The 26,788-nt window shown below is 48.2% G+C and overlaps 2 protein-coding genes across 13 annotated transcripts in view; one reads left to right on the forward strand and one right to left on the reverse strand.

The window, feature by feature from the left end:
- The first annotated feature begins 1,872 nt into the window (after positions 1–1,872).
- VSIG10L2 (V-set and immunoglobulin domain containing 10 like 2) lies at positions 1,873–12,163 on the forward strand. The gene is made up of 12 exons (XM_032358153.1): positions 1,873–1,963; positions 3,414–3,764; positions 4,003–4,278; positions 6,116–6,391; positions 6,943–7,191; positions 8,118–8,378; positions 9,677–9,967; positions 10,344–10,640; positions 11,310–11,432; positions 11,738–11,762; positions 11,872–11,924; positions 12,066–12,163. The coding sequence occupies exons 1-12, from the start codon at positions 1,873–1,875 to the stop codon at positions 12,161–12,163; spliced, it is 2,391 nt and encodes a 796-aa protein (XP_032214044.1).
- Positions 12,164–13,135: 972 nt separating this feature from the next.
- Positions 13,136–26,788, reverse strand: part of CDON (cell adhesion associated, oncogene regulated) — a 98,753-nt gene continuing 85,100 nt past the window's right edge. For 6 of the 12 annotated variants that reach the window (XM_032356532.1, XM_032356530.1, XM_032356533.1 and 3 more), the window contains 2 exons: positions 17,490–17,764; positions 15,481–16,886 (listed from right to left, as the gene is read on the reverse strand). In XM_032356532.1, coding sequence (XP_032212423.1) covers positions 16,723–16,886; positions 17,490–17,764 — 439 coding nt within the window. In that variant the 3' untranslated portion in view covers positions 15,481–16,722. The other 6 variants (XM_032356534.1, XR_004288976.1, XR_004288975.1 and 3 more) reach the window with 6 other exon arrangements.

Here is a 26,788-nt window from a genome sequence, read left to right on the forward strand (position 1 = left end):
AGCTCCCACAGCATCAGAGACAGGAGACCTGGACCTGCTCTCCCATTCTGGCCATGCCTCTTCTTCCCTTCCAGACAGGACCGCAGCTCTGCCCTCGTGGGGTGGGGGGAAAATCTTTAATTTTATGTGTCAACTTCACTGGTCCACGGGGTGGCCAGATATTTGGCCAAACATTATTCTGAGTGTGTCTGTGAAGGTGTTTCTAGATGAGATGAACATTTGAATAGGTGGACTGATTAAAGCATATTGTCCCCCCCGCCCCCGCCCAACCACACCATGTAGGTAGGCCTCATCCAATCAGTTGAAGGCCTGGATAGAACAAAAAGTTGACCTCCCCCAAATAAGAGAGAACTCCTCCTGCTTGATTGCTTTGAGCTGAGACATCAGTCTTGGACCTGGGCTGAAGCATCAGCTCTTCTTGGTCTAAAGCCTGCCAGTCTTCAGACTAGAACTTACATCATAAGCCCTGCTGGGTCTCCAGCTTGCTAACTGCAGATCTGACAGTAAATCTCTCTCTACACACACATCCTACCAGTTCTATTTCTCTGGGAATCCTAATACACCTTATTCCCTGACTCTCCCTTCCAGAGTCTCCCTTACATGGGAGCCTAAATCCCAGGGACGACCTGCCGTTCTGCTCAAAGTCAAGTTAGGAGGGAACAGGGAGTCGGCATGGAAGAGCCTTGGCCATGATTGAATAAGAATGGGACAGGGGTCATCCACCATCCTAGGACAAGGGAGAAGCCGAGAGAGCCTCGGTGGGCCGCTCTGGGCCCAGGAGGAGCCTGTGAGGCACTCAGCTCTGACAGCTCCTGTCCCAGCTGAGCCCTGATGAACCTGACACCAGATATAAGATCCCCCATCTCACTGGGGTCTGGGACTCTCACCTACACCCAACACCAGAGGATGGAAAATTGACCTCATGTCAGGTTGTCTATCAGAGACGGCCAGGGCCATGGGACAGCTGGTCTCCATTCCAGTATCAAGGGTCTGTGCCTCGTAGATCAGCTCTGACTGGGGACACAATGGACGGCATGCCAGCTACATTCTGGGCACTGTTTGCCCGAGTGTGTGCGTGCATGTGTGCAAGTGTACATGTGCCTGTGCCAGAGAGAGAGAGAAGAAATTTTATCAAACACACGTAAAAGTTTACACAACAAAATTACACAGTTTGATGAACTTTAACCTCTACCTAAGGCAAGAAAGAGGACATTATGAGCACCCAAGAAGGTTCCCCTAGGCTAATAAAAGGTTTTCACTTAATACCCACAATAATCATTACAGGAAAGAAGGTATTATTATCCCCACTTATCTGCAAAGAAATGAAAACTCAGGTTCAGAAATTTCCTGAGTTCACTGTTGGTCAGTCAAACCCTGACTTTGTGTTTGACCCCCGAGCTTCTTCCACCCTCTACCAGTTTCTCCCAATAAAACATGAGCAAAACACAAGGGGGGAGGAAGGGCATTTGAAGGTGTGTTTGAATCTCCTCGCCCCTGAGGTCTGGAGGACTGCGCGCTGGGCAGGTGGTTGGACTCACTGAGACTAGGGCCTTTTTCAACTCTATGCTCTGTGCCTCATTTTATACTATCATTAAGATGAAAATTCAGGGAGCTCAGGGCGTGTCCCTTAGATCTGTCCCAGCCAGGTCTTGCCCTCCCCAACTCTGCATTATGGATGGAGTGAATCATCTGGTAAATAATTCACTTGTCATTGGGCCAGCAAGGGTAACAGGAGAGCAGGGAAAGGGTGGCAGAAGGCTGAGGTTGGCAACCCGAGCCAGACCCCCAGTCCTTCCGGGGCCAGGCTTTTGCTCTGGAGAGAGAGCACCTGAGTGTCAGGCAAGAGCCCCAGGTGGACAGCCACCCAGGGAGATGAGGCCATGGAGAGGTCCGAGGGCTCTGCACAGACCGCTCAGCCTCCTGTTGCTGACAGCCCTTTGCCTTCTGCTTGTAGGGGCCTCAGGTGAGTGATGCTCCGGCCACCCCACCCGGTGGACCATTCCCCACTCACATCCTGCCTTTTCTCCCGCTGCCTTCTTTGGGATCTCCCTTTAACACTTGCACGGCCATTCAATGAAGTCCATCAGCTTTCTTTATCCACTAGGGCTTAGCCAGCATGCCCTGAGCCACTGCTCTGTGCCAGGCGGGGAAGGCGGGGCCAGGGCACAGAGAGCCCACTGAGTTACCCTCCCAAAGCTGGGGTCACCCTGTCGGTGACCGTCAGGTAGTAAGCATGGTGCAACATAGATCTGGGCTTCCCAACGTTCCCTCCAAAGTGGATGGTCTTCAGGTTGCCGAGAGCACTTGGGAGACCAACAGTCTAGCTGAGAGATGCTGGCAGCTTGGTCCAGCACAGTGGGAAGAAGAAGCTTCTGTGTTAAGTGTTCTGCTTCTTGATCTATGGAATAGCAGAACTTTGCCCTCGCTCTCCAGCTCCATGCCTGTCTCCCCTTCTCTCTCCGGAGGAGCTGGGAGCAGTGGAGGAGAGCCTGAGATGGGCAGCCAGGCTCCACTCCCAGCTCGACCACCTACCGTGTGGTTTGAGACGAAGTGACTTCATGCTCAGAGTCTCTGGGGGATGTGATTACCGTGACAGTTAAGGTCAACAAGTAATGCGTGTGCAGGACTTCGCACAAACGCATTCAACAAATGGAAGCTAATGTGAATCACTCCCATGCCTTGTCATCTGAGGCACTTACCGTCATCCGTGTGTGCTGAAACTCAGCACGTTAAAGCTACCAGGCCACGGGGGACAGGAGAACATGGGGCTCAGGCACATGTCGCGGTTCCATGCTAGGTCCTGAGGAGAAAAGAACAGCATAGACTAAAAGCTCCCCAAGAGCAGGGGTGGGGTGACTCATTTGTCCTTATAACCCTGGTGCATGGTATGGGGACAGGCACCTCATAGTTAGCGGCTGACAACTGCATGCTGGCTGGGCTGCCAGCAGGCTGCTGTCATCTTCCCCTTGCTGCAGTGGGTCTGGACTCCCCCTGGAATCTTTATGCAGAGACACCCCCCACCCCTGAGCCTGAATTGCCGGTGGCCATGCAGATCTCCCAATCTTGGGCTGATCATCAGATCAACTTCTGGATGTTTGTTTTGAAAATACAGATTCCTGGGCCCTGACGCCCTGGGGATGCTGACTCTGTGGTCTGGGATGAGGCCCCAGAGTATATATTTTTATCAAGCTTCTGCAATGGTCTGATGGCACGTGGGGATGGGAGCCTCGGCTCCAGTCTGTTCGCTGATCTTGGTCAAGGATCCCCCGGCCGCCGGCTCCCACAGCACAGCTAGAGAAGAAACTCCGGAGCTCGCTCAAACCCACTCCAGGAAGGAGGACAAGGGGCCCAAGGAGGGGAAGCAGGAGAGCCCAGGCCAGCGCAGACATCCTGCATTGCTGCTCTGTCCCTAGGGCCGCCCCACCCGACCCACCGAGGCCCTGACGAAGAGGCCACGTCCATCCAAGGAGTGCGGGGTGGCTCCGTGGAGCTGGCCTGTGGCTCTGGACTGGCCCCTCTCGTGGTCTTCTGGAGCTTCACTCCCCTGGGCTTGCTGACGCCCCGGCCTGTGGCTGTCACTAATGGGGCGGAGTCCAAGGTGGAGGCCGGGGCCTCGGCTCTGGGGGCCGTTAGTTTACGGAACAGCAGCCTGGTGCTTCGGGAGCTGCGGGAGGGGGCCCGAGGCCACTTCCTGTGCCAGGCCCTGTACGTGGCCGGGGGCCAGCTGCACACCACCTACTCCTACCTCGCGCTGGCCGTGCTGGGTGAGAGGCCAAACTGGGACAGGTCTGACCCGAGTGGCCTTGTGTGCTGCTTTGCCTCTACTTGCATGTGCCTCCCATTGCCTTGGGCTGGGCTCGGGTGCCATAGGACCTTGCCTCCGGGGAGTGAGAAAACCTGGGCTTGAAGGAAGGGAGGGTCAGGACCCTGTGGGCAGACCAAACCCCCAGCCAGTCCTGGGTCCAAGATAACAAATGCAGGGCCTCTCCTTCCTCTGGCCAGTGCCCGTATCAAAGCCTCGAGTGAGGCTGAGTGACCTGTCCCCCGTGGAGGGGACCTCCGTGGTGGCCACATGTGCAGTCCGGGAGGGCACTGAGCCTGTGACATTCGCCTGGCAACATCGGGCACCTCAAGGCCAGGAGGAGGAGCTGGTGGAGGTGACGGAGCGGTGGCTTCGGCTAGACCCGGTCAACAGGACACACCTGGGCTGGTACATATGCAGTGCCAACAACACCGTCAGCCGGCTGAGCAGTGATGGCGCCTTCCTTGATGTCATCTGTGAGTCACATGGGGGGTGCGTGGTCAGGGCTGGCACCTCCCCTCCCTTCTGCACCCTGCTTCCTGACATGCCTTAGGGCCCCCCCAGCAGCACCCAGCCCGCTGAGCAGCTCCAATAGTGAGAGCCTCAGGGCACTGTGGGCCCCCCCACTCCCCCTATCAGACATGGATCTACTACAGGAGTTCTAGCCTTTTCCAGGTCTTGAGCCTCCCTTCCCAGGTAAATGCACATACATTCGGCGTCACAATTTTACCCATAATTAGAGTAAAAGGGGTGGCCTGAGGAGCCAGCCTTTGAGTTGAGCCTGAAGGTCTCACAGGGACCAACTGGACCCTGGGGAAACTAGAAGTAGGGACACAGTGGACAGAGAGGGCAGCAAGTTGGTCCCAAGTCAACGGTTGAGAGCCTCAAAGTAGAAATCGGAAGTCTATCTTTAAAGCACAGGTGCCTGGGGGGCTCAGTTGGTTGGGCGTCTGCTTTCGGCTCAGGTCATGATCCCAGGGTCTCGGGATCGAGCCCAATGTCAGGTTCCCTGCTCAGTGGGGAGTCTGCTTCCCCCTCTGCCCCTTCCCCTTCTCCTGCTCTATCTCTCAAATAAATGAATAAAAATTAAAGAAAATAAAGCACATGAAGAGCAAACAAAGGACTACTTTTCAGAACTCACAAGGAGCTCCAAAACAAGCAATGAGGGAGAACCTAATACAAAAGTGAAGAACCTAATACAGACAATACAATACAACCTAATACAAAAGTGAACAAATGACCAGAGTAGTCCTTTCAGTAAAAAGAACAAATAAAACTAATGAAAATTTGCAATTAAAAAAAGTAATTTAAAAATGGAATTAGAAGTTTGTGTGAAAGGAAGAAGACTAGGACGGTCTAGAGCCACACTGCCCAACATGGCTGCCATTCACGGGGCTCGAGCCCTGCAGATTTGCCTGAACAAAACAGGTGTGCTCAGTCTACCAAAGGCACACTGGATTTTGAAGACTGAGTCAAAACAAACAAACAAACAAAAACAAAAACAAAAAACCAAAACCCCAAATAGCTCGTCAATAGTTTTTATAACTGATTACACATGAAATAATCTTCTGGGTGTATTGGGTTAAATACAAAATATTATTAAAATTATTACAATCCATTGATGCTGTTTTGCTTGGTTGGGTTTAGCCATTTTTCCTTTTTTAAGATTTAGAAATTTAAAATTGGACAATTTAAAAAGATCTGTGGATCTGTTGGACAATGCTGATCTAAAGGATTTAAAAAACCAGGACTCATGCTGTCCTGTCTTGTGGGTGGTGGTTTGTGGGATTGCAAACTCAAGATCATGGAGGAGACAGGTGAGCAGTTCTTGGGAAAGACAGAGGAGAAGAATGGCAGGCAGACGATACAGTCCTTTCTGGGAGTCAGAAAGACGGGAAAGAAGGGAAGGCAGTGACCCAAAGAAGTGAGAATGGCTGGCTCTGGGATCATGGTCGGGGCATCGTCATACCCTGTGTTCTGCCCTCTCCAGTCTAGAGGCACCAAGCGTCCCAGTCCCAGGAAGCCCCTCGATCCTGGCTGAACGGGGAAGGTTGGCGCCCTACCTTTCTCCTACCTAGCCAGCTCTTGCTGTCCCCCTCCCTCAGTCCCTCTGGGAAATCTCCCACAGCCTACGGAGCTTGCCTCCATGGACCCTGAGCACCTACATTTGACTGGACTTAGGGCCCCTTGCCCACTGGTTGACAGAGTGGGCACATAACACAGGCTCGTTGGACGATCAGTGCAACCAAGATCATACAAGTGAGTGAAGGAAAAAAGACCGGGGAGATGAGACAAGTCTTCCTTGCCCTCCAGATGGTCCGGACAATCCTGTGATCTCCGTGGAGCCACTGGGCTTCAGCGAGGAGGGTTTCTGGGCCAAGGAGAGGGAAGAGGTGACCTTGAGCTGCCTAGCGGGATCCAACCCCCCGAGTCACTACGTGTGGCTCCGTGACCACACTCAGGTCCACACCGGGCCTGTCTACACCATCGCCAGCGCCACACGTGCCCACACAGGCCTGTACACCTGCCTGGCCCGCAACAGCCGCCTGGACACACGTACCCAGGCCAGCACCAGGCTCACCATCTACTGTGAGTGTGTGGGTAGGGGCTGCCATAGCCTCGTGCCCTGTGGGAATCAGCATTGTCAGGGATGGGGGTGGGGGAGCCATACGGGGCTGCTGAGCAGGGGGAGAGGCTGTGAAACCTGTGGGAAGGGACAGGGAGAGGGGAAACCCCTGACCCTATTTGGACCTTGTTCCCCAAGTGATTCTTCCCACAGCTTTGGGGACTGAACTGAGGCACAGAGAAGGGTAGAGAAATGACCATGAGGCAAACACGGCAGCAAAAAGGAGAAACTGGGCAATGGGGAACCTAGGGGAAGCTGGGGACTTCCAAGGGCCCCTGGGATTCCTCAGGGGCTCCGAACTCTTACTCACCCCCTCAGCTCCTGCCTCCTGACCTGAGAGTCCAGCTCTTTGCTCACCAACCCCTCAGAGGAATCCATCTTCCCCCACCCACCCAATTCTCCCTACTTCTCCTACCCTCGCCTTGTGGCCACCAGGCCCCCAGCTGGGCCTGGGGACCACAGTGTTCCAGCAGCAACATCTGTCCAGCCCATCCTCACCCACTTCTCCACCCAGATCCCCCTGAGGGGCAGCCCTCCTGTGCTGTGCTCCCAACCCTCGGGGCTGTGACTTTGGTCTGCACCTGGCCTGGGGGGCTTCCAGCTGCCCAGCTGCAGTGGGAAGGGCCCCAGGGAGCTGGCCCTACCGCCCTCAACAACGTCACCTGGAGTCAGCCCGCCGCCCAGCTCCCCAACGGCAGTGTTTTCGTCTGTGCTGGCCAGCACCCAGCCCTGGCACTGCCTGCCTTCTGCAGGATCACGCTGTGTGAGTGGACTCAGGACACAGCAGGGCGCTGATGATCCAGGTGTGGGCAGGGGCCGGGGAAGCGCCCTCGAGGAGCCCTAGGATCTGGGGTGGGGCTCCAGATCACAGACTTCAAGATTTGCCATGAACAAGGAGGTGGGCAGCACTCAGCTCAGACCTCCTTCCCAACTGCTCTCCCTGCCAGCCAGGTCTTCACCACTCTGCTGTGTCCTCTGCAGTTTGGGCTTGGAACCCTGCGGCACCTGCCTGTTTCTCAGCCTCCAGCGGCAGCAGACTGTCATTGACCTTAGATTACTACCGCCCTCTTGCATGTTGCTCTTGAAATGAGCCTTTAGCTTTCTCTCTGCCTTGAAAACTTCTACCCACCACCCAAGATGAAGTTCAGATACCATCCTGTCTTTAAAGTCCTTCTGCCTGAAGCCCCAGAGAATTTGTCTTTGTACCTGTACTCATCAAACCTGCATTCATCAAAGTATATTATAATTGCTTGGTGTCTGTTCCCATGATTGCTCCGGCACATGGTCAGCCCTCCGTAACTCTGAATGAATGAATGAATGAGCGAGTGAGTAAGGCAATAAGTGAAGGAAGGAGGGGCACCTGGGTGGCTCAGTTAAGCATCTGACTCTTGGTTTCAGCTCAGGTCATGATGGCAGGGTCATGAGATCTGAGCCCTACATCGGGCTCTGCACTCAGTGGGGAGTCTGCTTGAGAGTCTCTCCCTCTCCCTCTGCCCCTCCTCCTTGTGCGCACTCTCTCTTTTTCTGAAACAAGTAAATAAATAAAATCTAAAGGAAGGAAAGAAAAAGGGAGGAAGGAAAGGAGAGAGGGAGGGAAAGAGGGAGGAAAGAAGGGAAGAAGGAAGAGGTAGGGTTACAAAGCCCTTTGTCCTCCTGTACAGCCATGCTGAGCCATTATTCTCTGTCCAGGGGATCCCCTCCAGAGCCCCACTTGCTGGACCACAGCCACAGTCGAAGACCAGTTCATCATGCTGAGCTGTGAGTGGCCTGGAGGCCAGCCCCCTGCCCTGCTGAGCTGGCTGGATGGGCTACAGCAGCCCCTGGATGGCAGCAGCCCCTCGCTGGCTGTCCACCTCCTGCAGGCCCAGGAAGACCTGGCTGGCCAAGAGTTCACCTGCCAGGGCACTCACCCACTCAGGGTCCCTGACCCCCACTGCCGACTCCAGCTGGGTGAGTCGAGGCTTGTGGCTTGGTTCTGGCCGAGGTGCGAGAGCAGCCCCTTTGGAATCAGGAGGAGGGGCCCTGGGGGCTGTCTGTGCAGGAATGCGAAGTAAGTCTGGGCCAGTTCATCTCTCAGGGACTCAAGTGTTTTTGATCCATAAAATCAGGGTGTTTGGTCTTGGTCTGTGTTGTCCAATAAAAATGCAATGAGAGCCATATATAGAATTTTAAATGTTCTAGTAGCCACATGTGAAAAAGCAAAAAAAAACAAGAGAAACGTTTTATTGAACTTAATATATCCAATATATGATTATCTCAATGTATAGTAATTTTAAAAATTATGAATGAAGTATCCTAGTCTACTGTCCTCAGAATCTGGTGTAATTAGTTACAGCACATGTAGGTGTGGGCCAGCCACATTGCGAGGGTTCAACAGTCACATGGGGCTGGGCTGTGGCTGTTGGACAGCTCCCGTCTGGCTGGCCAGGGACTCTGTCTCCCTCATTTGCATTAATTTGCATGAGAGATGCCTGATTATATTCCTGCCTTGCATCCATGTTTCAGGCATCAGAGGTCTCTACTTCTCTCACTGCCTCTATGGGTTCTGAGTCTGCTTTCTTTCTGTCTTCATCTGGCCCCCTGCCAGTCCTATTTATTGCCAAATCAAGGGGAAAAAAAAGAGTGAAAAATGTGGGAAAAGCACACAGAGGAGCAGGCACATATAACAGTTCTCACAAAATAATTCATATCTTGGTCTCTGGGCGCTCTCAGGAGACCCTCCCCTGGGAATATTTCCCTCCCTTATTACTCAGTCTCCGGGCTGGAAATTCCACCCCAGGAGATTCACGGACACCCGAAACGCAGGGTGTTTAGGACTCAGTACATAAAAACTAAGCACCTGCTCTGGGCCCAGCCCTGTGCCTGGGGCAAGGAACTGGTGGGCCACTAGGGAGTAGGGCCTCACTGGCAGGTGCTGGGAGGGAGGTGGTTAATACAGAGGTGAGTAAGGCCGGGGCCCCACCTTTAGGAGCTGAGACTGGAGCGGGGTAGCTGAGGGGCATGGAGGCACACAGTTACTGTCAGGAAATCTTGGAGCAGATGGTGGTAGGATGCTGGCATAGAATCAGAGCCTGGAAGAGGCGGCAGACTAGCCGGAGACAAGCTTCACTCTCAACTCCGTTGGCCCTGTCTCCTGGCTCTCTTCCCCTCCTCATCCCCTCCAGGGCTAGCCAGCCCCTCACTGCCCAGCCTTCTCACTAGCCCGGGTGCAACAGACCCTTCCCAGCCTGACTCTCTCTGTCCTGCAGAAGCCCCGCAACTGTCAGTGGCTCAGTCCCGGGTGTCTGTGCTGGAAGGAGGAGAGGCCTGGCTGGGCTGCTCCCTCCTGGGGGGCATGCCGCCTGCCCGTCTCCTATGGCTGGGTCCCCAGCGACGGCAGGTGGAAGGCGGCACCTCCGGATTCACGCTGCACCCCAAGGGCGCCCAGCTCCACCTTCGCATCCGGGATGCCGACCCCACCCGCCACAGGGGCGCCTACCGGTGCGTGGCACGCAACGCCCTGGGCAGCAGCAGTCGGAGCGTCCTGCTGGAGGTCCAGAGTGAGTCAGGTGTAGCGGGCGCTTGTGTGTGGTGAGGGGGCAGGGGCCCCCTAGAGGGGAAGGCACAGGAATCCTCTGCTTCCAAATTTGGACACGTGCGCTCCTCAGCGCGGGCCCCAGATGGGCTTGTGTGAACCCGACTGCGATGCACTCCTGAATGCAGGCCAGCGGTTCCCCTTGGTGTCGCAATCACCTTTCGCTCAGTTTGTAGATAAGGAAACCAGGGTGACACAGACCAGAAGGGCACGCTCCAATGTGGTGCCACTCTACTGGCTGTCTCTCCACAAAAAGAGAACAAAGCTGGGTGCCCAGGTACACGCACGCCTTGTGGTTGAAGGGGTTCAGGTGCCTGCGTGTGTCCCGCCTCCTCCCCCAGGATACCCAGCTCCTCCCAACGTCACCATCCGCCGCTTGACCTATGGGAGGCACCGGAGAGAGGTGCAGCTGCGCTGGGCCGTCGAGGGCCCCGGGAACCTGACGGGCTTCCTGGTGCAGCGGAGGGCCAGCGTCCCAAGCCCGGGAGCCGGGGCCTGGGAGACGGCGGCCAGGGACATCGAGCCTGAGAGCCGGGGCCGGAAACTGGGCGGCTTGGACCCAGGTGTCCGCTATGCCTTCCGCGTCCTGGCTCTGAATCACCACACGGCTGGACACCCCTCCGAGGTGAAGACACCAGGTGCTGAGGCTACGGCCATAGAGGCACTTACCCTTTCTCCCCAAGATCGAACCCCAAACCCAGGTTCCTCTTCTTCCTCGCAGGGGCATCCCTGACTCCATTCCTTCCCACCCAGTGCCTCCATCCCCCTGTCTTTCCTCTTCTCCACCCTCCCCTCGGGTCACGTCCGCTGCTGTCTTTCCCATCTCTCCCTGGGAGGCCCTGGAGGCCCTGGGCCTGGGGGTAGGAGCCACAGTTCAGCTTGAATCCGAAGTGTGGATGGGGTGGGGTGCAGGGTGCTGGTGATTCAGTAAGAGGAGGGGCCCAACTCTGTGCCTCAGTCTCACCTCCCAGGGTACTGGTGGGCTCTCAGCTTCCTGCAGCTCTCTCTCCATTCTGGGAACTCCAGATTTCGTGGTGTCCTTCCCTTCACCCCCAAGCTGCCAAGACAATTGGCCTCTGCCTTCTATGGCAGAAATGGGGGACATGGCTGGGACCGAAATCTCTAGAGGTCGAGGCATGCAGAGAGCACCTCTTTCCTTGGGAACGAATTGACCTCTGTATTCTGGGGGTCCAGTCTTGCTTTTGATTGTCCACCACGGGGCATTGCCTGCTTTCTGCCCTTGTAGCCTTTGTTGTCAAGTTCAGCAGTGGATCCAAAGCCATGTAACCAGCGCTTTTGACTCTTAGCGGACCCCCCCTTCAGCGCCTATCCAGCAGTGCTGGGTGCAGCGGGTACAGGAGTGGTGGTGGCAACGGTGGCCTCCTTGCTGGTGTTCCAGTATGCTGCCCGGCACCCGGAGACTTTCCCCTGTGAGTGGGAAGCTCAAGGGCAAGGCTGCTTGACTCCATGGGGGGCCAGGTCTAGACCTATTCAAGGAGAGATGCAGACCCCTCCCCTCCCTGCCCTGGGCAAGGTACCTCAGGTTTTCCTTAACTCTGTCCTCTCTCCAGTACTAGCTGTCCATCTGGGCTCCAACTCCCAAACTTAGGCATCTGGGGCCACCCCCTCTATGTTCTGGGGTCTCTAGGACAGAGTCTATCTAGAAAGGGAGGGGTTTTTTTTCCGGAACCTATGCTGGGTTGCTCAAGTTATGCACTTTCTTTCCTTCCTACAGGCCTTGGTCAGTTGCTGTTTCCCATGTGAGTGTAGAACCCCAGTCATTCTGAGGGTTGGGATTGTCTTCTACCTGGAAGGGAAGGCCGTGGAAGTGTAGTGGTCACTAACTTCACTCTCCCACTCTGCCCTCAGGGAGCAAAGCCACCAATACGGGGATTCAAGGGAAGGCCTAGAGGCAGAGGCCGGTAAGCATGATTTCATCCCAAAGATGATTACTTATATATAAGGACGGCAGTCCTGAGTTTCATGCACAATGCTCAGTCTCTGGTCCTGAGAACAATCAGGGACACCTCCGCGGCGTCTGTCTCCTTTGCTTGTGCCTGTAGGCATCGAACCGCCACCCACCAACCCAGGTTCAGATCCTGCACAAGAACTCACGGATGCCCCAGTTAACGTCACCATCACTGTGACCGCAACACCATGAGGTCCCAGGATGGGCCCCAAATACGCACAGAGGAGACAGGTGGGAGTTGGAAAGATCCCTCTGTCACACTTGGTTTTAAGACCAAGATGGCTAAGACACCGGCTCCCCCTTCCCGCCTTCGTAGCAAGGACAAGGCTCAGTGCAGCACCTCTCAGTGACCTGGTTACAAGAGACAGCCTGGCCCAGCTTGTGGAAGGGAGAGACGGAAGGATGAGGAAGACACATAACTGGAGAAAAAATGACCGGGTGTCCAAGGCCGTGTGAGAAGGGTGGTTCTGGGCACGGTGCCTGGTGCGTTATGAACAAGCTAGCTGCTTCCGCACAAAGCCTGTGAACTGAGAGTTGCTAAATAAATCCTACCAGATGCTATCACTGGGAGAGGGCAATTTCCCCTGCAGTTCCCACAGGGAGAGGCTGACCCCGGCTGGGTCCCAGGTTCTCCTACTGTCAGGGTGGCTAGGAGATGGGAAGCAGGATCTAAAGGTATGTGCTCTGTTCATTCAACTGTAGCAAGAAATGTGCCCCCAAAGTTATTCCCCAAATCTCAAATTCCTTCCCCAAGAGCACAAGCTTCAATTATGGGACCGGCTTCATCAGAGGGGTGGCCAGAGGGAGGCATGGTCACTAGTCTCCAGGAGTCTGTGTCAGCATGACCAGGTGCCACTGCTTGCCACTAGGCTCGGGGGGAGCTGGCTGGCAGGGAACGGGGGCCGTTCCCGTTGCACTGTCCGCTGCCAGCATGACTCACGGGCTCGTGTGTGTGTGTGTGTGTGTGTGTGTGTGTGTGTGTGTCTGAAATTGGGGTGAACACAAATGAATGCTTGTTCCACTGACTAGAAGCGTCAGGACGCCGAGCTGCCTCGGCGGGGGACTCAGATGAGAAGCAATGGCAAGAAAGCCAGGGGACGATCTTGCCAGGAATAAGTGGCGCCTGAAAGGAGACGGGAAACGGACAGACACTGCAGTTGCTTCTTAGGTTCTCACAGATTTCAACTTTATTAGAAAAGGGATTTCAAGTTCTCTCCAGGCTCTCAGGACTGGAGCTAAGGTTTAAGGGAGGCTTATTTCAACACGGGGAATAAAACAGAACAAGGCCCCACCCCATGCCAAAGACCCTGTTGGCTTTCTGGTCGAAGGAGCCCAGACATTTTTTTTTTAGGGCTGCTTTTCTTGAGGAGGCGCAATGTCTGCCCAGGGGTTCACACAGATGGTCCAATGGTCAGCACAGACAACAGCGAGGAGGGCTCACTCCTCTCCATGCCCCTCAGGCTCCTCTCCGTCCCTCCTGGCTTCCTTCCAGAGACACAGAGCTCCCCCGAGGGTGGGGCGTCTGCCTGCTCGGACACAGCCCCCCGGGGCTCAGGTATACCCCCAGGCTCCCCATGAAACACTGGCTGTCCTAGATCCTGCTCCTTCAGGGCCGGATCTCTGTGGTCAGAACAGAAGGGATTAACTCACGTGGCTCTGGGACATGCAATGGGGATTTTCAGAAGAGGACGGGCGGGGATGGAGGTCTGAGGAAGACGTACACCCACCCCGACCACAAGCTAGAAGCAGCTTCATACGAACAGGGAGTATCTGATGTTCCCCATCTTCAGACGCTACTCTCCAGGAAAGCAGCGTTCTCTTTTAATAGAAAATCATATCAACCAGACAAAACCTGTCAACGCTACATCATTTAGAATATGTACAGTTCCAAACATAACATTACAACTTTCAGGGAAATAAAACATACTTTTCAATAGGATACAAAAACATGCATCTCAAAGCCATTACTTTTAAAAAAAACAAAACAAAACAGAGCAACACGTGAAATCCAGCCATGAAGTCAAGTTCTTGGCAGTACTCTCTCCGGAATGAGCTCTCTGGGTACTGGCCTTCACAGACTCACTCCACAAAAACAAAACCCAGAAAAAGATGCTTTCCTAAAAGGCCACATCACAGGTGTTAAAAACATTGCAAGTTCACTCACAACCTGTACAGCACCTATGAGCAGACGATCGGTACATAATGGGGGGGAAAGGACACAGTGAAATGACACACCAGGAGCACGGGCAGAGTTTGACGCTAAAACAAAGAACCACAGAGAATTCGAAGACCAGAAGGAACAGAGGAGGCCTGACCAATGACATGCTCACTGAGCCCAGGGAAGATCCCATTCCCAGGCGGGGGGTGGTGGTGGTGAGGGCTGTCACCGGGAGATATGGGGGCTCTGGGAAGACCAAGTGACAGGCATGCTCTGCCCGCATGGACAGAGGGCAGCTTCTGGGCTCTGGGGTCGAGTCGGAGGAAGCATGCAGCAGGGGAGGGCGGGAGAGAGCACGCAGACCCGGGCTGGTTCCATGGCAAGAGGGAACCGCATGTATTTGGAAAGCAGTCTGGAAAACTGAAAGGAGCTCGGATTACAGCTCCGGGTAAATCGGGTTGAAGCGCCAGCTCTGTGGTGGGGGACTGTGTTGGAGATCTGTTGTGAGGGTTCACGAGATGCTGCTATGTCCTCTGACTTCCTGGGGAAGCGACATCAGGCAGGACTGTTGTTGGTGACTGGGTTCATACAAGTTCAGAACGACTCAAGGTTAGGGGGGATGCATAACTCCTGAATGGCAAGGCAATTTTATATATATATTTATATATTTATATTTATACGTCTCAATATATAAAGGCATTTTTTTATAAATAAAATACAATAAGAGGGATAACACTTAAAACAGCGTTACTAATAATATAAATAAAAGCAGTCCACAGTAAGATTGCCCTAGAGGGAAAGTCATCTTCTCTTCCTAGTGCACAAAAATATCCAAACTCAATCTTTAAAAGCAGTTTATGACCCAAGGCTCATGCTAGTACACCTGTGTTTCCTGAATCAAAATGACTGCCCACAAACGTCTGCTCCCCAGTTTTCTAAAACTCCCTGTGCAACAGCACAGCTATGTCTTGGTTGGCCAAACACAGTATGTCTTCATATTCTGTGCACGAGGATTCTGTCCTTTGCTAGTCACAGAAGTAAGGGATGCAGCTATCCCCCTGCAAAGCTAATGGCATCTATACCACGGGAAGAAAAAATCCAGTATACTCTCAGTATGGCGATCTGGAATGCAGCACTCAATTCTACAGTGTCCCTAATACCTGACCCTGAAATGACACTTGCTACATTCTACTCAAAGTCATTCTTGCAGAGTGAGCCAGCTCAAACAGCGTACTTCGCTAACAGCTCTATTTATAAGATACATAGGCATACATAAGGGAATACTGATGCATTTACAGAAACAGTTGCTTAACATAGTATTCTAGTCTATTTCACTTCAATTCTGAGGAACTGTGAACTTTTCTCATTTATTGCTGAAACTGCTCGACAATACATAAAGAGAATCATTTTCTATTTTTTTTCCCCAAAGGGAAGCACAATCCAAAAACAAGCAGTCATCCATTGAAGTTTGACTCAAGCTATTAAAATAGCTATTAAATAGGAGTAGTGTTTTTTTGTGTGTGGTTTTTTGTTTTGTTTTGTTTTGTTTTTTTTTGATGTGGAGAAGAAAGGCCTTCCCAAGGCAGCTGCAAATGTCCTTGTCACTCAGAGGGAGCCGTAACTGTGATTTACGGGCTCCACTAACCAAAGCTTCAGGTGTGTGTTTATGATGACGACATTCTGAAAAAAGTCAGGAAATTTCAAACCATACCCTTTCCCTCCAAATTAAATCTTTTCTGACACTCACATCGTCCAAGTATTGCCCATGCTGGAAGCTTGAAAAATAGTCATTTTCAGGTGGTGTGACACCGGGAGCACAATGGGGGTCTTTCTTTCCAAGTCTACTTTCTTTCCGCTTTAAACTCATTTTGTTCCTACTCTTAGAAACAGTCAAAATGAGCCCTACAGTGACAACTGAATAAGCCAACCCAGTTTTGATGAGTGGGACCTGAGGGCTATCTTTTTCTCTCTAGCCTTGATCCCCTGTCTACATACCCCACAGACCTTAACCTCAACCATGATCATGACACCGTCTGTGACTAGTGCCTAGAAAACTGAACATCATTTGTGCCTGTGTGAAAACAGAAAGCCAACAGGTCACCTATCACTTCTGTGGAAGGCACTCAAATTCATAAGACACCTGCTATTACAAACACTAAGTTACAACCAAGCGTGACTTCAAATGTTCTCAGAAAGTCTGATAACACAATACACCAAAAGACAGCTTTCCATCTGAAAACTTCAGTTCCCTCTTAGCCAAACTGGCCAATAGGCTGGATCCTTGCAGGAGGAGCTCTTATGGTCACTGAGGTTCTCGGAAACATGGAATGATGCCACCACTCTCAGAGGATTGAGAGTTACGCAAAACTAGGTTGCTTCCTACCGAGGGGGAGGAAGGAAGAGGGAAATTTTAAGGCATAAATAATATAAAAGGGCACACATTTTAAGATACATTCATAGGACATTACTACTACAAAAAATAAATAATGATCTTCTCTGATTTGGATTCATGTCCTTCACACAGTCCATCCCCTAGCCTGTTTTGTGCAGTTACTGGCTTGAAGTGGGAACATGACTGGTCGTTTGCACACCCTCAGGTTTCTTGGGGTTGCTGAAGGACCCCTGCAGGGCTGTCTAAAGAAATGCCAGAAGGAGACCAGGTGGTCTTTTCAGTACAGTCCTTGGACACATCAGGCAAAATAAGAGGATTCCAACTTAAAATTTTGTTCTCTGTTTCTGAATGGACGCAGCTGTCTCCTGAAAAACACAGAGGTTTGGGAGCATTATGAAATCAGAAAGGCGGATTTTTACACAACAGTCTCACAAAATTACTTTGAGCAATAAAGAAAAGAGTAATGAGTAAATGTAGAGCCCAGTTATGTTGAGTTTGACTTTGAGAAAGAAAGTAGGTTTCAGAGATTTAAAATAAGGTTGAGCTCTCATGAACAGCTGTATAATTCACCTCGGGGCTAAAGCAAACCCCTTAAAGCCCCACAAGTAAGCATTCTAAGGAAAGGCTACAACTCCAGAAGCAATTCAAATGATAAAAAAGGCCCGTGATGATACAATACATTCTTTCAGCAATTCTACAGTTCAGGCACAAACCAAATCAAACCCCCTTGGATTTATTCTCCAAACTGTATTGGGATTAACATCCTGAGATGAAGGATCTGAATAATAGAATTTCACAGAATTCCTTATATAGTCAACTTTTTTGAAGTACCCAATACCCCTCACCCAGTATTTAAGAAATATGTGACTTGATCACAGACAGAACGTCCTGAAAGCAACTGTCCTCATATAGGTCTTACCTAACTAAAGACCAGCTAGGAACTCAAGATTTATAATGTCGCCTAGTACCTCTGTTGAACTCTGCTGTATCTTCTGTGCACTCAGAGTTGATCTCACTCCTACTGTCCTGACAGCAAGTATGCTGGGCAGGTCTTGGCGCCATGTCATCTTTGAAGTCCTCTTCAGGTGACTGGCCACAGTCGGGGACTGTGGAAGCCAGACATGCAGGCATCTTCATGTGACCGAGGGGCTTCATTTCCAAACCATCCTGAGGATAAGATGTTACCACTGGGACCACAGGAAGGGGGCTGCTGCTGAAAGTGCTGTTAGTTTTCGTGAAACACCTAGAAAATACAACCAAAAGAAATAGGATTGTGTCTAGAGGGATTAATAATTATAAGACACTTATTTTGAAATATCATTTCATATTTTGTACTCCAAGGTTCTTAAGAAAGATTAGAATGCTTAAAATAATGCTTTAAGAATGCTTAAAAATGATGAAATGATATCACTATGATTTGATATAGTAAGAACTCAAAAATTACAGCAGGAGAATGCACCACTTAAGAATAAAACCATATATGGGGGTGCCTGGGTGACGCAACTGGTTAAGCATCCGACTCTTGGTTCCAGCTCAGGTCATGATCTCAGGGTCAAGATCTCATGGTCATGAGACCAAGCCCTGTATCAGGCTCCACGCTGAGCACGGAGTCTGTTTAAGACTCTCTTTCCTTCTCCCTCTGTCCCTCCCCTCCCCTAATAAATAAATACATCTTTAAAAAAAAAAAAAAACCATATGTGAGGACCTATCTCACAGGCTTCCTTTGCCTTGGTCTGTGTCTGAAGTTGTCTTCCTTTTTACAACTAATTGGTTCCTGAATATAGCACACAGAAGAAAAAGGCCATTGGTCACTGGAAGGAACAGGGGAGAAAAGGAGGAAGAAGAGAACAGAAAGCTAAGAAACCTATGACCACATGAGAGGACTAATCTTATGAAAGCCAACAAACACACACTGCTTTGAAGTCAGATAATACGTTCCCTCTCGCCCTTGGAAAAAACACTACACAGATTAGACATTCAAAATCCAAGTTTTATTTTTAAATTTTTCTTTGCATAATTAGTTGCTAGAATTTATTAGCACTGAGCATTTCAATCCTGCTCTACTTTGATTTCTGGCCCTAATCTAAGATACGTGTTTTCTTTTCTTCTTTCTGTTCTTCAGATTGGATAATTTCTACTGATCTTCTAGTTCATTGATTCTTTCTTCTATTGTCTCCAATCTGCTGTTTAGCTCATTCAGTAAATTTTTCATTCCAGTTAATTATACCTTTCAGCTTGGAATTTCCATTTGGTCCTTTTTATTTTTTTCTGTTTCTCTGCTGCAATCCCTCATGTGTGAATTCATTGTATGTTTATCTTCCTTTAGGTGCTTGAACATATTTATAACAGCTGCCTTCAGTTACTGCCTGCTAATTGTGGTATCTGTGTCACCTCAGGGTCTTTTTCTATTGACATTTTCCTCCTTAAATTTTCCTACTTCTTCATCCATATAGTAGCTTTTTTTATTGGCTTCCCCGCCTGTCCCCCTCTAATTTTCTGGTTATTCTTTTGGCCTTGAACTCCACCCTCTGACACCTTCTGTTTGGGTCCTTGACCCAAGACTGGAGAATGCCCTCCAGCAAAAATCCATGAATAACGGTCAGACATTGTCTTTTAAGGTTAGATTTATTCAGTTTCTGCCTGCTTCTGTTTATTCTCCAATACTTCCAAATGGTCCAGATTTCATCATTATTACCTGTGGATGATAGAGCTAGTCCATCACTAACAGAAGCTGGAATTAGAGAAATATACTTTTTATTTCCACAATTATAAGAAGATTCTCCTGAAGTCATTTCATTTGGTTTTGATTTGGGCATGTTAGGTAGGAAACACACAGCACTGACTGGTAGTATGATGTAGCTAGGCAATGTTAGGAAACACAGAGCACTGACTGGTAGTATGATGTAGCTAGGCAATGTTAGGGAATAAAGGTAAGCATTCTTTGGATTTCCACCTTTTTAACATGGAATGTTACATTTCTAGGGCAAATGAAAATCAGTCACGTCCACGAAAATGTTACTAGCATCTCTGTTGGTTCAAATTATTGGAAATACTGAATGCTAGGCAGGAAGAAAGATCTGAACCTGCAAGAGAGTAAGATATCTGTCAGAAAACAAGATCCTTAGTTTAAGTAAGTCCAACATTCATTTCAAATAGAGAAATGTACTTACTATACCTTTAGTGGAATTTAGACACTTGTCACCTGAAATGAAAGCAAAGTCTGTGAGGCATTAATTTGCACAGAACAGTTTGAGTAAAAGATATAGGACTATATTTTAAGTTTTAATAATATAGAAGAAATATATACCTGATTCAAATAAAACCCAACTGTTTCCATGCATGTCTTAAGCCAATAAAAAATGAAGGAAGCACTAGTATAGAAGGAAGTTTGCTGGAGACAGAATCAGGGCTTTGGGCTAGACAGATCATGATTCCAGGATAGTATGGTATTATTTGCCGCATGCTACATCTTATTCTACTCTAAATGTTAAGAATTCCCTGGGATGCTGGCAAAGGTGAGCACTGATCTCCTGAGCTATTTAGTAATGTCTGTGTTATTGGGTTCTTTCCTTCTTGGATTTTGTCTGGTCTCTTCCATTGTCCAATGCCTAGTCTCAGGTTCCTGAGACTCCCCCTGAATATTTTCAGGGATCCAATACAGACTCTAAGTAAGGTATTTACCCAAAATGGGGGACATGGTCAGAGGCAAAAACAAAACAAAAAAATTAAAAAACCCACAGAAACCCTACCTTTCTGAATTCAGATACTACTAATGAAAATTTAATGGATATTATCCATTTATATAAATAACCTTACATACAAGAGCCCTTTATTCTAAAAGCATTTGCTGAACAACTTCTAAATGTCAGACACTGTGGTAGACACTAAAAATATAAAGGTAAATACAGCAGATTTCCAACTTCCAGTCACGCAGAGGAGATGGGACAAGTAAACAAATGGCTACCGTGTGACGTGGGGTTATATAAGAGATATAAAAGACACTGTCAGCACTCACCTGTGAAAAAGGTATAGATGTGTGGCTGGTGTGAAAGAGTACTTTCCATGTGAACCAGCTAGAGACCAGTGTCTACTCTTTCCTAAGAGTTCAGACTCAACTGTCTTATAGTCGAGGAAATTACACCAGGTAGCAATTACAGAGCTAGAGAATAAGAAGGATTCTGATTTCCCCAAACCAGAAATATCTCTGGTCAGGGGACTCTAGATGGCTACCATGACTTGCAGGAAATAACTTTTAAAAAATTAAATTGCTGTTTTCTGGCTATGACTGATTAGTTTGTATCACGACGCTCCTGCCAAGGACAACTACAAAGAATGGAGAAATTTTTACTTTAAATCTGTTGAAGTCATCAGAGGGCAACTACCCAAAAAGGCAAGCACCTGAACGGCTGGCTCTCCAGAGAAAAGGTAAATGTTGAACCTGAGTTTCAATACCACTTTTCCTCTTGAGGCATTTGCCCGATTCAGTGCAAAAAGAAAAGGCTGAGACATCAAGCAGAAGGTGGTGGCTACAAAGCTAAGACGCTGAGGCAGGCCTCCCAGCACTTTCATGGCATTGGGAAGAACAGAAACTAGAGTTGAGTCTCCTAAAGAGAGAAACACTTCCCGTTGGGACCCTTGAAGATTTACGCTGTACAAATAATGGTGATGTAGAAGTAGGACACTGCTTTTGTTAGCCACGGAAGCTCAGCAGTAGAACAGCTCTGTTCCAGAGTGGAGAAAAGTGATGTGCCCCTTGCCAAACTGCCTGCCAAAACCAATCCTTCTGGAGAAAGAACTCCTCCTCCAGAGCCTCTGTGAGTTTTTATACGCACTGCCTAGAATTCATAAAAAACTACCAAGCCCATCAAGAGAAAGGAACAAGAGAAAAGTAAGTGATGCAATATACTGAGTTACGAGGCAAAGACTATGAAAGACCTGGATGCATATATTCATGAAAACAGATGACAAGACGAGGAATTTACTAGACACCTAGAACCACTATTGGGATTTTCTACACTAAAAAAGTAAATTAACTGAAATTGAGAACTGAATACACGGGGCGAAGAGCTAACTGGCACAGATGAACAGAGGTTCACATACACAAAGCAGGCATCGCACCCCATTCAGACTGGAGGGCAGAGACAAAAGGATGGGAAACAGAGAAGGAAACTTAAAAGACATTTAAGGCATAGGTGAAAAGGGAAAAGCTCAAAACATATACAGTTGGAGTCTCTCTGAAGGAGAGAAAAGAGAATGGGACAGAAGCCATATATGGAGACATAAGGGCTTAAGAATTTCCTAAACTGATGAAAGCTCCAGCATGGATATTAGAAGTCCCATGAACCCCAAGCCATTCAGAATAAATACAAAGATGGAGTACACTTCTGGATGTGAACAATTAAACTGCTGAAAGCAAAACACAATGTGAAAACCATAAACGCAGCCAGAAAGAAACAGACATTATTACTTGGACAGGGAACAGTACTAACTGCACAGATGATTCTTCACCAGAAATGACAGAAGCAATAATGCGACATGATTAAAGTACAAAAAGAAAGTAACTGCCAACCTAGAATTCAATGAACTGTAAAAAGGATCCTTCGAAAAGGAAGAGGAACCTGAAGGCGTGTTCAGACCAAAATGCTTGGGAGCCTCTGTGACCCTCAGACCTGTTATTATAAGAAAATACCAGAAATACCAGAGGCAGTTTTTCACGTTGAAGAAACGATTGCCAGCAGATGCAAGAAAGGAAATACAGAAAGGAACCAGGAGCAACAAAGAAAGGGAGTGTCAGGAATTCTGAATAAATACTGACTTCAAGGGGGTACCTGGGTGGCTCAGTGGGTAAGCCGCTGCCTTCAGCTCAGGTCATGATCTCAGGGTCCTGGGATCGAGTCCCACATTGGGCTCTCTGCTCAGTGGGGAGCCTGCTTCTCTCTCTCTCTCTCCTCTCTCTCTGCCTGCCTCTCTGCCTACTTGTGATCTCTGTCTGTCAAATAAATGAATAAAATCTTAAAATAAATAATAAATAATAAATAAATAAATACTGACTTCAAGGAAACAGTAACTATAATGTCTTAGAGGATTTTAAATATTTGTAGAATGAAAACCTGTGACAAAAATAACATAAAACCCTAGAGAAGGAATGGAATTAAAATGGTCTAGAAGTTAGTAAAGAACTGAGGTAAATGGGACTCTGATTAAAGTCATGGTATCCAGCACCACGCACGTAGTTCATGGCACACAGTAGGATCTCAAAAATGTTGAACTAATAAACATTAAAACATCATATTTTGGGATGCCTGGGTGGCTCAGTCGTTAAGCATTGGCCTTCAGCTCAGGTCATGATCCCAGGGTCCTGGGATCAAGCCCTACATTGGGCTCCTTGCTCGGTGGGGAGCCTGGTTCTCTCTCTCCCTCTGCCTGCTGCTCCCCCTGCTTGTGCTCTCTCTGTCTGTCAAATAAATAAAATCTTAAAAAAAAAATCAGATTTAAAAAAATATATCCTTTTTCTTAAGCAAGTAAATTCATTATCAGGGGCAGGGAGGGGCCATGACTAAACTAATTGGAAAATACCTGTAATACCTTGTTAATGCCCAGTACTAAGGTGAGACGTGTCCACTAAAGGGAGAATGAACAGATACACTTACCCTTGAAGATTTTTGTATCCCTGCCATAGTTATCTGTGTCCTCGTTCAACACAGGCTCTGCTGTCTGGGATTTCTTTTATCTGTTGGTTTCAAAGTCGTCTGACTTAAACTTCAATCTCCATGAGGGCAGGCAATGCTTAGCCTCAGTGTCAGAGAAAGCTCTTAAAACAATGAGACATACAACACACAGTCTTGTCCTTTAAAAAAAAAAACAAAAATCCCGACGATGAAGCTGTAAAATTAACTAACTGAGCTTCTGGCTTGATGCCTCATTTCTTTCCAAGAATCTAGAAGTCATGCAGAGACCCTAGAAACCCAAAAGACCAAAAAGGGTCATCAGGTCAGAAAGAAAAGTTTTCATTTAAAAGAAGCAAAGTCAAACTAGGAAAAAAAGAAAAAAAATACTTGCCAGTATTAGAAAAACCAGGGAAGTTCCCTAAAAACAAAATTTTATAAATTAATAATTTGTTTGGGTTCACAGAAGAGGAATGAAATTTCACAATGTTAACATAAAATAATGACGACTCACCAAGTAGTAAGAAGCCTTAAATTTTTCTGTTTCTTTCCTTTTGGTTTCTTTTTTTCCTGTTCATTTCTTTCATTTAAAGTGAAGGATGAGGTTTTTAAATGAAGTGTGGGGGCAGCCCTGACAGTCTGAGTGTGAGGCACCTTTGTGAGGCAGCCGAGGTGAATCACATGGTGGGGCAGGACCCAAGGGATGGCCAAGACAGAGGGGCCACGGCCAACTGTGTGTGATGGAGGATAACCTGGTCTTCTGTGCCGGAGCAAACACACAGGTTGAACACACAAGAGGTTTTAAAAGAAATGACATATATTTCACAAGAAAAAAAAAAGTACAATTTTATAGTTCCCTATTCTTTGGTATCTATTTTTCAGCAAAGTGAGAGCATAGCAGCAGCTGTTTACTTTGGTTCTGAATCGTGACTCTCCATTCACAGAACGGTGTTGACAGTAAGATCATACTTTGAGTTAGATTGACCCACTTTCCAAGAGGATACACCAAACTGATTTAAAATTTTCCAGTACACTAAATCTTAACTCCTAATCATCAGGAATTAACCATTTAGATAGCCACAAACCACATGTAAATAATTTCATTCTATCCCAGGTATCTACCGCTGTTGGCATAAAAATGGCTTCAACTTAGGGGTTATGTGCTAAGACGTAAGCATAGAGGACAAAGTATACAAAAAGGAATGGGGCGCCTATACGGCTCCGTCAGTTAAATGTCTGCTTTGGCTCAGGTCATGATCCTGGAGTCTCGGGATCGAGCCCTGCGCTCTCCCTCTGCTCCTCTGCCCTGCTCGTGTTCTCTCTCTCCTTCACTCACTCTCTCTCAAATAAATAAAAATCTTTATAAAATAAAATTTTTAAAAATATATATAATACCTGTTCTGAATAGAATCAGGAATAGAGCATGTGAAAACAATTTTACTGATTAATACCTCAACTAAAATTTCCTTTTTTTTTTTTTTCAAAGATTTTATTTATTTATTTGACAGAGAATGAGACAGCAAGAGAGGGAACACAAGCAGGGGGAGTAGGAGAGGGAGAAGCAGGCTTCCTGCAGAGCAGGGAGCCTGATGCGGGGGTTGATTCCAGGACCCTGAAATCATGACCTGAGCTGAAAGCAGGTAATTTAACAACTGAGCCACCCAGGCACCCTCTGAACTAAAATTTCTAAAGCTGTCAGGTAAATCACATGAAGAATATCTATAAAGACCCCAATCTACAGGCAGTGAGAGACAGAACAGGGTCAAATGAGTCTATCTGCAAATATCTGACATTCATCAAGATGCTCTTCCACTGCACATTTTACAGTTCATATAGTCAAAGAGTTTATAATTTCCACTGCCTCAGGGTTCCCAGATAATCCTTCAATTGCAGTTATTATTGGCTTAAGGTAGAGTGAAGGTTTTCACGGAGTTGTCTCTGGCTCAATGAAAACGACTCTCTTAATTTTAAGTTTAAAAACATTGAGTAAATAGAACTCTGGGCATCTTGCCACAGACAAAAATATGTGCTAAAACAGATTCAGGTGGTCTGAGACTGTTAGTTTACCAAGATATGTTTTCAGTTAACAGGACAGACCTGACAAACCTGTAAGACAGAAGAAGGACTATTACAGTGTCATAAACTTGAACCAACCATCTGAGGAGCACACACTGGGAAGTAAGAGACTGGCACAGAATTGCGCTTGGATGAGTGTGTTGCATGAGTATTTCACTAAATGTATTTTGGACATTCCAGGAAAACTACCGAGGACCCCTAAAATATTTTCTAGCGAAGTGTTCCATTTCTGTATACCCAGTAGCTGGATATTTGATAAGCACGGTTACGGACAGAATTACTCAGAGTAGATACCTGCGTAAGTTTCCTCTTTTGGTTATGGTGAGAGGGCAAAGACTGGATCTCCATGAATCTCTTGGATGTATGACACGTACGTTCATGAGTATGTCCTTGAGACTTCTGAAACAGTCACATCTTGGTGGTGGTGTGTTTTACTAGTCTGCTCACTTCTGTTTCCTCTTGCCTCAGTGTCTCCGTCAGTTTGCTGACTCAGGCTTATTTTTGGAAGCTCATCAGTTACTAGGCAACAGCACCCTGATGACATTCCCCCAGGGCCATGGCTGTCCCCCACTCTCATCGTATACTCTTTACTGGATGTAATGACCCCCCTCTCAGAGTAGGAGCTGCCCTTTGGGAATTAGTTTACTGGCGATTGTCACATAATAGGTGACAATAAATGACTACGTTACTGAACATGACAAGCTCACACACACACTATCTTACAAATAAAAGACCAAAAAACACTATCCTAACCACCTAACTCCTGAAAATGCCCCCTTAGTCTCCAATTTTATAAGTAGGAAATACAGAACTTCCTCAAAGGAAGGTGCTGAGCAATTTGAAAAATCAGACACAGGGGCGCCTGGATGGCTCAGTCGGTAAGTGTCTGGCTCTGGTTCAGGTCATGATCCCAGAGTCCTGGGATGGAGCCCCGCATTAGGCTCCCTGCTCGGTGGGAAGCCTGCTTTCTCCCTCTCTTGCTCCTGCTTGTGTTCTCTCTCTTTTGCTGTGCCTCCTTCTGTCAAATAAATGAAATCTTAAAAAAAAAAAAAAAAATCACAGTGCTTTGAATTTTTTTTCTTAGGGAACAAGGCAAGATTACCACAGATGAGAAAGAAACCAAGTCTTAGGTTTCTGTATGTTTTCTGCCTCTGGGTTTTTATGGCTAGTTCTGAAGTAGCTATGTGATCAGCCATAGGAGAAAGACTGAGTTTTAACAGATTCACTTGCTGGGGGAAAAAATTTAGGCATAATCAACAAGTAGTCATTTTCATACTTAACAAACCAGCTGGGTAGCTCAACTCGTAAGCCAGAATGAGCCAGTACTCTAACGAAACGTTCACATGCTCCTCTCTACACACTATTTATTTTTATTTTTTTTTAATTTTATTTATTTATTTGGCACAGAGAGAGAGATCACAAGTAGGCAGAGAGCTAAGGCAGAGACAGAGGGGGACACAGGCTCCCCACTGAGCAAAGAGCCGGATGTGGTGCTCGATCCCAGGACCCTGAGATCATGACCTGAG

The sequence above is a fragment of the Mustela erminea genome, chromosome 9, assembly GCF_009829155.1.
Source record: "Mustela erminea isolate mMusErm1 chromosome 9, mMusErm1.Pri, whole genome shotgun sequence".
Lineage (NCBI taxonomy): Eukaryota > Metazoa > Chordata > Mammalia > Carnivora > Mustelidae > Mustela > Mustela erminea.